Source organism: Oncorhynchus kisutch, linkage group LG20, assembly GCF_002021735.2.
Source record: "Oncorhynchus kisutch isolate 150728-3 linkage group LG20, Okis_V2, whole genome shotgun sequence".
NCBI classification, from domain to species: Eukaryota; Metazoa; Chordata; class Actinopteri; order Salmoniformes; family Salmonidae; genus Oncorhynchus; species Oncorhynchus kisutch.
Window position 1 is genome coordinate 43380122 of NC_034193.2, and position 11349 is coordinate 43391470.

An 11349-nucleotide genomic window follows, 5' to 3' on the forward strand; every position below is an offset into this window, starting at 1 on the left:
GGCTGCTGCCAACACACTGACTCATCTCTAGCAACTTTAATAATTAAAAATTGGATGTAATAAACGCATCACTAGCCACTTAAACATTGCCACTTTATATAATGCTTACATACCCTACATTACTCATCTCATATGTATATACTGTACACTATACCATTTACTGCATCTTGCCTATGCTGTTCGGCCATCGCTCATCCACATATTTTTATGTACATATTCTTATTCATTCCTATACACTTGTGTGTAAAAGGTAGTTGTTGTGAAATTGTTAGATTACTTGTTAGATATTACTGCATGGTCGGAACTAGAAGCACAAGCATTTCGCTACACTAGCATTAACATCTGCTAACCATGTGTATGTGACAAATAAAATTGGATTTGATTTGATTTGATTTAATTTGAATGTGTTCTCTTCTCAGTCAAATCACCTGGTAGAATAAGAGTTCAATAAACCAATGGTGTACACCCACCTCTCAGTTTGGATGTGCCTAAGGGTGGCAGGTAGCCTGGTGGTTAGAGAGGCGAGCCAGCAAACGGGTTGCACGTTTGAATCCCGGGTCCGACGAGAATTGAACTGGCAACCGGAGGGTTACTGGTATCAAATCTTAGATGCCACCTGACAGACGTGCCCAAAGTAAACTGCCTGTTACTCAGGCCCAGAAGCCAGGATATGCATATAATTTATAGCATTGGATAGAAAACACTTATGGTTCTTCTTGAGATAGATGAGCTCCTTCTTCAGCCCCTCAATCTGCATCTCCAGGTCAGATCTGGCCATGGTCATCTCGTCCAGCATCCTCTTCAGCCCGGGGATGTCCGCCTCCACGGACTGATGCATGGTCAGCTCGTTCTCATACCTGAGAGATGGAGAGAGCTTAGGTTAAAGAAATGCCTGGATGTGTTCCTCTGTGAGAATAGCAGGGGGTTTATAGATTCTATTATAAACTGGGTGGTTTGAGCCCTGAATGCTGATTGGCTGACGGCCATGGTATTTCAGACCATATACAACTGGCATTTATTTCTATATTTATTTTATTTAACCTTTATTTAATTAAGCAAGTCAGTTAAGAACAAATTCTTATTTACATTGACGGCCTACAAAGCAATGACAAAGCACTTCTTTTTACTGCTCTAATTACGTTGGTAACCAATTTATTAAAGAAATAACGGCAATATACAACAGCCAAGGTCTGTATCCAGCCCTCTTTCATCATTCTCTGGATCCAGGAACTCCGCGGAGCGTCGTGCATAAGAACAGCCATTACCCGTGATATATTGGCCATATACCACACCCCCTTTGGCCTTATTTCTTAAGTATTCCATACATTTTTGGGAAAACGGAAAGTAACACCAGGCTTCTGACATGTCTGTTGGGAGGGTGTGATTATAGTGTAGGTGGAGAGTAATTTAATTTGATTTCCTTTTTTACAGACACAAAATTACATTTAAAAAAGCAGTATGAGAATGTTTACAAATGTATGCTTATTCCTTGGTTTATGGAATGCACCAGCAGTGTTCTGTATATGTGGATGGTGTTGGATATACTTACTTGGTTCTGAAGTCATCTGCAGCGAGCTTTTCATTGTCAATGCTGAGATACAGTTGAAGTCCGAAGTTTTCATACACAGCCAAATACATTTAAACTCAGTTTTTCACAATTCCTGACATTTAATCCTAGTAAAAATTCCCTGTCTTAGGTCAGTCAGGATCACCACTTTATTTTAAGAATGTGAAATGTCAGAAAAATAGTTGAGAGAATAATTTATTTCAGCTTCTATTTCTTTCATCACATTCCCAGTGGGTCAGAAGTTTACATCCACTCAATTAGTATTTGGTAGCATTGCCTTTAAATTGTTTACCTTGGGTCAAACGTTTCGGGTAGCCTTCCACAAGCTTCCCACAATAAGTTGGGTGAATTCTGGCCCATTCCTCCTGACAGAGCAGGTGTAACTGAGTCAGGTTTGTAGGCCTCCTTGCTCGCAAACACGCTTTATCAGTTCTGCCCGCAAATTTTCTATAGAATTCAGGTCAGGGCTTTGTGATGGCCACTCCAATACCTTGACTTTGTTGTCCTTAAGACATTTTGCTTCAACTTTGGAAGTATGCTAGGGTCATTGTCCATTTGGAAGACCCATTTGCGACCAAACTTGAACTTCCTGACTGATGTCTTGAGATGTTGCTTCAATATATCCACATAATTTTCCTGCCTCATGATGCCATCTATTTTGTGAAGTGCACCAGTCCCTCCTGCAGCATGCACCCCCACAACACGATGCTGCCACCCCCGTGCTTGACGGTTGGGATGATGTTCTTTGGCTTGCAAGCCTCCCCCTTTTCCCTCCGAACGTAACAATAGTCATTATGGCCTAACAGTTCTATTTTTGAGTCTCCCCCTATTTCTTTACACTCCCCCAGTCCAGAGGCGCCAGAGCCCCTCAGTCCAGAGGTGCCAGAGCCCCTCAGTCCAGAGGCGCCAGAGCCCCTCATTCCAGAGGCGCCAGAGCTCCTCAGTCCAGCGCTGCCAGAGCCTTCCTCTCCAGCGTTGCCGGAGCTTCCCGTCTGCCCAGCGCCATCTGAGCTACCTGTCTGCCCAGCGCCGTCTGAGCTACCCGTCTGCCCAGCGCCGCCTGAGCTACCCGTCTGCCCAGCGCCATCAGAGTCGCCAGTCTGCCCAGCGCCGCCTGAGCCACCCGTCTGCCCAGCGCCGCCTGAGCCACCCATCTGCCCAGCGCCGCCTGAGCTACCCGTCTGCCCAGCGCCATCAGAGTCACCAGTCTGCCCAGCGCCGCCTGAGCCACCCGTCTGCCCAGCGTCGCCTGAGCCACCCGTCTGCCCAGCGCCGCCTGAGCCGCCAGTCTGCCCAGTGCCGCCAGTGCCGCCAGTCTGCAAGGAGCCGCCAGACAGCCAGGAGTGGCCAGTGCCGCCAGTCAGCCAGGAGCCGCCAGTACCGCCAGTCAGCCAGGATCCGCCAGTGCCGCCAGTCAGCCAGGAGCCGCCAGGAGCCGCCAGTGCCGCCAGTCAGCCAGGATCCGCCAGTGCCGCCAGACTGCCAGGATCAGTTAGATCCGCCAGTCAGCCAGGATCCGCCATTCAGCCAGGATCCGCCAGTCAGCCAGGAACTGCCAGTCAGCCAGGATCTACCAGAACTGCCAGTCAGCCGGGATCTTCCAGAGCCGTCAGTCAGCCAGGATCCGCCAGTCTGCCAGGATCCACCATTCAGCCAGGATCCACCAGTCAACCAGGATCTGCCAGTCAGCCAGGAACTGCCAGTCAGCCAGGATCCGCCAGTCTGCCAGGATCTGCCAGTCAGCCAGGATCTTCCAGATCCGCCATTCAGCCAGGATCCACCATTCAGCCAGGATCCTCCATTCAGCCAGGATCCGCCAGTCAGCCAGGATCTGCCAGAGCTGCCAGGATCTGCCGGAACCACCAGTCAACCAGGATCTCGCCAGAGACGCCACCGCGGACAGATGCCCACCCAGACCCTCCCCTATAGGTTTAGGTTGTGCGTTCGGAGTCCGCACCTTGGGGGGGGGGGGGGTACTGTCACGTTCTGACCATCGTTCGTGTGTGTTTTCCTTGTTTTAGTGTTGGTCAGGACGTGAGCTGGGTGGGCATTCTATGTTGTGTGTCTGGTTTGTCTATTTCTATGTTTGGCCTGATATGGTTCTCAATCAGAGGCAGGTGTTAGTCATTGTCTCTGATTGGGAACCATATTTAGGTAGCCTGTTTTGTGTTGGGTTTTGTGGGTGATTGTTCCTGTCTCTGTGTTAGTTTGCACCTGTATAGGCTCAGTCACTTTGGATTTTATTTTTTCGGAAGAGAACGTGAGCTGGGAAAATCCATCAACACGGTCGGTCCCTGGGATTGGGCTGGCTAACACGATTCGGTTTGCTTGGAAGGAAAAGGAGTTGGAGCCTTTAGGACTGGAAACATTTGGAAGGAAAATTTTGATGGGGATTCTAAAGCTGACGGTGAAGGACGTGTTTTGCTTCCAAGGCAACTCGTTGGAGGGAGCATATACGACGTGGCACTACATACGGAGGAGAAACACGATGATATCCTGAGAAGGGCAACAGCAGTGGGAGGTGAGAGGCCGATGTGCCACTATGAAATAACAAGCCTCGCGAGGAACAACTTTAGAGTTGTAACTGTCAACATTTACAACCCATACATTAAGGACGAAGAGGTGAGGGCCTTTCTGGGGAGATACATGGATAACGTCTCCTCAGCAAGGCACCTCAAAGACTCCCTTCGGTTTTGGAATTGGAGGAGAGGCTTCCAGGCCCTCCTCAGGGAAGACCCAAAGGGACATGGTGGCTACCTCCATCCTCCTGCTATGTTCTCCCTGGGGGCTGACAGGGGGACGTTGTTTTATGCACGTCAGCCTCCATTTTGCAGGCGCTGTATGGCCTATGGCCACATCTTCGCCTCGTGCTCCCCAGATCGACAAAATCTGCATTTTCTTGCGCTGCACGAGGTGTGAATCTGGGGAGCATGAGGCGAAGGATTGTGACGAGCCTAAGGCGTGCCACGGGTGTGGCTCGTCAGCACACCTGTGGCGGGGGTGCCCGGCTCGTCAGAGGTCATACGCGTCTGTGGCTGGGGGGGGAGCAGGAGCGGAGGATGGGGGAAGAAGAGGAGGGGAAGGAAGCACGCCTCATGACCAGAGTACAGGCCCAGAGGGGAAGGTCGCAAGGAAGGAGGAGGAGCAAGAAGCGGCGGATGGAAGAGAGAAGGAAACGGAAGGCACGGGAGTAGGAGAACCAGGAAATGCGGCAGAAGAAGGCAAGCGAGTGGAGGAGCATGAGAGAGAAGAAAGCGAGGGAGGGGTGGTGGAGAAGGAGACGGTGGAAGAGCAAGTGGAGTGGGGGGACAGTGCCTTGGTGGAAGAGATGAGGGGTATGGTGGAGGAGCTGGCGGGGGGGAGGGTGGTATCTCTCCACTGCCGCCATCACCAAAGAAGAGAATGAAGAGGAGGGTGCGATTGGCCGACAGTGAGAGGGAGGGGATGGCTTGCCATGATCTGGTTGATGGTGGCCTGCACACTACTCCGAAAATGGCCGGTCCTACATGGTGCAACTCCAGGGGGGAGCTCAACTATATTTTTGTACCCAGGTCTTTGGGTAAGTTGTCTGGGCGGCTGTTGCCTGTTTTCTTTTCGGATCATGACGGGGTGCTCCTGCAGGTGGGGTCGCCAGTCTGCCTCTTTGGTAGGGGGTACTGGAAGTTAGATCGGGATGTGCTGGAGGAGCAGGCTTTTGTTGATGTTTTTTTGGTTTCTTTTGGAGGCTTGAAGGCCTCAGGTCCATGTGCGAGGGGGTGTTAGAGTGGTGGGAATTAGTTAAGGTGAGGATTAGGGCTTTTATAATAGTGTATTGCAGGAGGAAAAAAAGGGAGGAGAGGAGGGAGGTGGATCGTATCCAAAGGTTAATTGAACTCGAGTACGAGGCAGGCAACCTCGGTGGGTCGTTTGACTGGGAGAGATCCGCAACCCTAAAGGCGCAGCTAAGGGAGTTGCAGGAGCGAAAGGCTCGAGCTTTCCTGGAGCATGCGCATAGTGGCTTTCTAGAACACAATGAGACTTGTTCTGCTATGTTCTTTAAGTCGATTAGGGCCAGACAGAGTAGGAAGGTAATGCATGGCGTTAGGGAAGAAAATTGTAGTATAGTTAGAAAACCAGAGGAAATGTTCAGGGTGACAACTGATCATTTCCAAGGTTTATTTAAGGAAAGGGAAATAGATGTAGAGCAGGGAAATGTGTTTTTAGAACACTAACTTGTCCAGGCGGTTGCCGGAGGACATTAGAGAAGTGATGGAGGCCCAGATCTCACTAGAAGAGGTTGAGAGCGCTCTTAGGAGGATGGGAAAAGGGAAGGTGCCTGGGATGGATAGGCTGCCGGCTGAGTTTTATCTCAAGTTTTGGGGTATACTTGGACCAGTGGTCCTCGAAGTCTTGAAGGCCATCCTTGAAACGGGGGTCCCGGGGGGGATCAATGGCTGTTGGTGTGCTGTCACTTTTATATAAGAAGGGGGAAGTAACAGACCTTGGCAACTGGCGGCCGTTGACCATGCTGTGTGTAGATTACAAGCTACTTGCAAAGGTTTTAGCAGACCGGTTGCGCACAGCCCTTCCCTACGTCGTCCATGAGGATCAGACGTGCGGGGTAGAGGGCCGCTCTATTAGATGGAACCTACAGTTAATCAGGGGCTCCATCGCTTGGGTTGAAGATAGAGGACTGCCTTTAATGGTAGCAGCGCTAGATCAGGCGAAAGCCTTTGATCGCGTGAATAGATCCTTTTTATTCAGAGTGTTAGGTCGATTAGGATTTGGGGAGAAGTTCATAGGATGGATTCGTACATTATATGTCGGAGCGGGGTGCCGAGTTAGTGTAAATAGTCACTTGGGTGACGTTTTTGAACTCTCGTCTGGGGTCAGGCAGGGGTGCCCACTCTCGGCTCTGCTCTTCGTTCTGTACATGGAGCCTCTGGGGGCTGCCATTAGGGCAGACACAGGGGTGGAAGGCTTGTTGATCCCTGGAAGTGGTGGGCTGCGTGTTAAGATGACGCAGTACGCCGACGACACTTCCTTGCTGCTGTGCAAGGACTCGTGCCTGACAAGGTCCCTTGCCATCTTTGGGGATTTCACCCGAGCGTGGGGAGCGGTTCTGAACGATGCAAAGGCTTCCGTCAAGTTTTTCGGAAGATGGCGCGGTAGAACGGATGTGCCCGGGGGGTTATCTCTCTGTGAGGGGGCCCTGAGGATTCTCGGGGTCCATTTTGAGACCTCCGGCTCAGCGACGCTAAACTGGAACATGCGTATCGCAGTGGTACAGAGGAAGCTAGCAATGTGGAAGGCTAGGTATTTGTCTTTTATGGGCAAAGTCCTGGTCCTAAAGGTGGATGTGTTGCCGTCTCTTTTGTATTTGGCGTACATCTACCCATTGCCGGCTTGTCTGAGGAGGCCTCTAGTGAGGCTTGTGTTTCAGTTCATGTGGAGTGGCAGGTACGAGTGGGTCGCCAGGGCACGCATGCTCTGTCCCATCGGGGAGGGAGGTAGGGGGGTACCACATCTACCCCTCAAGCTGGACGCAATTTTTGTTTCTTTCTTGTTAACGGAGCTTGCTCATCCAGTGATACACCCGTCCGGTTACCTCCTGTGGGTGTTCTTCTCGTATCAGGCGAGAAGCGTAATGATGTGGTCTAACACGGGTCCTCGGGCGGAACAGCTGCCGTGGCACTTTGGTCATGCGGCCAAGTGGCTGCGTGCGCACCCCGAGGTTGAAGTTGCCCGAGTAGGTTTAGATCACAGGCACCCGTACGAGGAGGTCAGACAGGCAGGGAGTCCGGCGCCTGTAGTGGGCATCTCGGCAGTGGTCTGGGAGGGAGTGCAGGCGCGGGGTCTGGACAACAGGCTCAAAGACCTGAATTGGTATGTTCCATCATGTACCGGCATAGTTTGGCGGAATCCCCCACCTGTCCAAGATCCTCTTGTGGCAGGGAGGAGACTGTGTGCCATGTCTTTTGGGACTGTGCCTTTGCCGGAGTAGTATGGGCTAGGGCATGGGTGTTGTTAGGTTTGGTAAGGGGGATTTTGTATTGACGTGGGCCAGGTTAGAGAGAGGTGTAGGGAGAGCGAGAGGGACGGATAGGGACAGGTTTCTGCTCTGGCTTCTCATGAGTCTCTTTAAACGGGGGCTGTGGGAAGCCAGGCAGAACATGGTGAAGACAGGGAGAGATTGGGGGGTGGAAGGGATAGTGAGGGGGAGGATGAAGAGGGAGGAGAGGAAGTGGGGGCAGCATGCTGCTCGGGAGAGGTGGAATGGGGGTTTAGGGCTGGGTGTCATTTAGTTTTGTAAGGGGATAGATTAGGGACGGGGAGATAGGGAAATGTAGTTTGTAGGATGACAGGGAGGGAAGATGCTCCCCTGAGGTTTTGTTTGGGGTTTTTGTTTAGTTAAATTAAAATACCATTATTGGAGTATGAATGAAAATTATGAGTTGTAAAGAATTAATGGTATTGAAGGTAATAAATTATTTTGAATTTAAAATAAAAAGATGGGGCTGTTTCGGTTTTTTCACATTTCTTGTTTTGTAGATTGTTCATTGTTCATCTTTATTAAAGATGTTTACAAGTAACCATGCTGCGTTTTGATCCGCCTCTCTTTCCCCAGAAGAAAACCGTTACAAGTACGTTCATCTCTAGGAGACAGAACGCGTCTCCTTCCTGAGCGTTATGACGGCTGCGTAGTCCCATGGTGTTTATACTTGGAAACTGTTCCCAAGGATGAACCAGACTTATAGAATTGTTTTTCTGAGGTCTTGGCTGATTTCTTTTGATTTTCCCATGATGTCAAGCAAAGAGGCACAGAGTTTGAAGGTAGGCCTTGAAATACATCCACAGGTACAACTCCAATTGACTCAAATGTTGTCAATTAGCCTATGACATAATTGGAATTTTCCAAACTTTTTAAAGGCACAGTCAACTTGTGTATGTAAACTTCTGACCCTCTGGAATTGTGATGCAATGAATTATATGTTAAAGAATCTGTCTGTAAACAATTGTTGGGAAAATTACTTGTGTCATGCACAACGTAGATGTCCTAACCGACTTGCCAAAACTATAGTTTGTGAACAAGAAATTTGTGGAGTGGTTGAAAAACTAGTTTTAATGACTCCAACCTAAGTGTATTGTTACGGTTTTCTTCCGTTGAAGGAGAGTCGGACCAAAATGCAGCGTGGTTAGTTTGATACATCTTTAATGAAGACGAAACACGAACCATACAAAAACAATAAACGTAACGTGAAAACCAAAACAGCCTAAACTGTTGCAAATTAACACAGAGACAGGAACAATCACCCACGAAACACTCAAAGCATATGGCTGCCTATATATGGTTCCCAATCAGAGACAACGAGAATCACCTGCCTCTGATTGAGAACCGCCTCAGGCAACCATAGACTTTGCTAGAACACCCCACTAAGCCACAATCCCAAAACCTACGAAAAACCCTAATACACAAACACACCACAAAATAAACCCATGTCACACCCTGGCCTGACCAAATAAAGAAAGAAAACACAAAATACTAAGACCAGGGCGTGACATGTATGTAAACTTCCGACCTCAACTGTAGACACCTCCATTTACACGAGTGGCAGCCTGGATCTGAGAGGTAGAGGATGGAAAACATTTCAGGATGGGGCATGCTTGGAATTTCACACTAATGCAGTACGCACAACTGTCATAACACACTGCAATCATTGAGTTCTGAGTTTCAGTTGCTCTGTAAATTATAGCTCATTGAAGCATTACAGGGAACCTGTTTCCTTTGTGAACATTGTAAAGCATGACACAAAGAAACAAATTGCACCTTTCGCAATCGCCTAGGGGCTCTTAACAGACAGGAAGGATAGATCTGCTATATTTTTTATGCTTCAGCTGCAAGTATACATACTGTCTTTGCATCTATCTTTTGTGCAACATCTTGGTTGAATCAATTATAACAAATGTATATAATTTTTCATTGTCCAATATTCATATTCATGTCACTATTAGTAACTTGTTGGAAAACAATCTGATAGTACGTGTTCACCATGTACCTGTACTCTCTAATGAAGCATAACATTGTCACAATGCAGACATTACCATGTTTTGACATGCTGTGACGTCATCATTGAGTGCTCTTGCCATCTAGGACACATGTCACGTACCTTGTGCTGCAAGGTGGCGTAGAAGCCAGAGTAGTCACGAGCGCTGGGGGACGCCTTGCGCTCCAGGAACTGACTGATCTTCAGCTCCAGCTCGCCGTTGGCCACCTCCAGCAAGGGCACCTTCTCCAAGTAGGTGGACAGGCGGTCGCTCAGGTTCTGCATTGTGGCCTTCTCCTTGGCCGACACACGGAGGTCGGCTCCACTGCCGCCACCACCACCCCCTCCCATGCCGAAACCATAACCGCCACCACCTCCCCCTCCCATGCCCGAAACCATAACCGCCACCACCTCCCCCTCCCATGCCCGAAACCATAACCGCCACCACCACCTCCTCCCATGCCCGAAACCATAACCGCCACCACCACCTCCTCCGTTGGAACCGAACGAGGATATCTCACAAGAAAATCTCCTCAAATCAAATCAAATTTTATTTGTCACATGCCCAGAATACAACAGGTGTAGTAGACCTTAACGGGAAATTCTTACTTACAAGCCCTTAACCAACAATACAGTTCAAGAACTAGAGTTAATAAACTAAAGTGAAAAACAAAAAGTAATAATCTAGGTCCTGGATGTCAGGAAGCTTTGCCACAGTGATGTACTGGGCGGTACGCACTACCCTCTGTAGCGTCTTACCGTCAGATCCCGATCAGTTGCCATACCAGGCGGTGATGCAACCGGTCGTCACCGCTTGTCCTTTTCCTTAAGTCGTCCTTAACAGTCCATTGTTGCTTCATCGTGTTTGTGATTTTATTCATAGACAGAGGTACCATTATATTATGGTACCTCTGTCTATGAGTCTGCAGGTCTGACAAAAAAAATCCTTGGCAAAGAACATGGCATTTGCATATTTCCGTATCACCACTGCATTTCTTGCAGATTGTTTAAATCATGCTCCAGATGTTGCCATTTGAGTCCCATATTTTGCATGTGGAAAAGTTGATTTGCGTTTGATTAAAGCCAAAGAACATTGCAGCATCTCCTGTTAATGAATTGCAGTAGAATGGATTGTTGTGACATTGGTGTGACAGAGATGTTGCACTATATATAGCTATTGTCTTTAAGTCAACATGGTCTAACTAGAATTAGCAACAAAAAGTAACATTTAACCTTTTGTAGGTAAACTGTCACCATAGCTGACATATTATTAACATGTAAGTTGCAGTGACATCCCACTCGGCACACCACGTAAGTTCAACATGGACAATTGGATGATATTTGGTTGAGATGTTGCTCAATGAGATTTTAACCTATATTCACCCATTCAAAAAGACAAACAAAAGTTTGTTGAATTCCCAATGTGTTATCACTATGCTTTCAACCATCCAAAAACAATGGAAAAACATTGTCTGATTTTTGTTTAGTTGTCACCTAAATGTGTTATATCTTTCAACCATTTGGCACATTAACCATCTCCAATCCAAAATGAAATCTAGAACTGGCTTCCTATTTCGCAACAAAGCCTCCTTCCCTCATGCTGCCAAACATACCCTCGTAAAACGGACTATCCTACGATCCATGACTTTGGCGATGTCATTTACAAAACAGCCTCCAACACTCTACTCAGCAAACTGGATGTAGTCTATCACAGTGCCATCTACTACCCACCACTGCAACCTGTATGCTCTCGTTGGC

At 48.4% G+C, this 11349-nt stretch overlaps 1 protein-coding gene across 1 annotated transcript; it reads right to left on the reverse strand.

Moving 5' to 3' along the window:
- Nucleotides 1–646: 646 nt before the first annotated feature.
- On the reverse strand, nt 647–9969 carry LOC116355415 (keratin, type I cytoskeletal 13-like). Its single transcript, XM_031799115.1, has 4 exons — nt 9715–9969; nt 9133–9169; nt 1550–1601; nt 647–857 (listed from the first exon to the last, which is right to left on the reverse strand). Exons 1-4 carry the CDS (start codon nt 9940–9942, stop codon nt 647–649), a joined length of 528 nt encoding a protein of 175 aa, XP_031654975.1. The 5' UTR covers nt 9943–9969.
- Between the last annotated feature and the right edge of the window lie 1380 nt (nt 9970–11349).

What these genes read in the sequence shown, in the direction of transcription:
- LOC116355415 (XM_031799115.1), bottom strand. Translation starts at nt 9,942, where the DNA reads ATGGGAGGGGGTGGTGGTGGCGGCAGTGGAGCCGACCTCCGTGTGTCG. An exon ending in TGTAAATGGAGGTGTCTACA is followed by an intron (nt 1,602 to 9,132) that starts GTTGAGGTCGGA and finishes TCGGACTTCAAC; the next exon opens with TGTATCTCAGCATTGACAAT. An exon ending in GCAGATGACTTCAGAACCAA is followed by an intron (nt 858 to 1,549) that starts GTAAGTATATCC and finishes TCCATCTCTCAG; the next exon opens with GTATGAGAACGAGCTGACCA.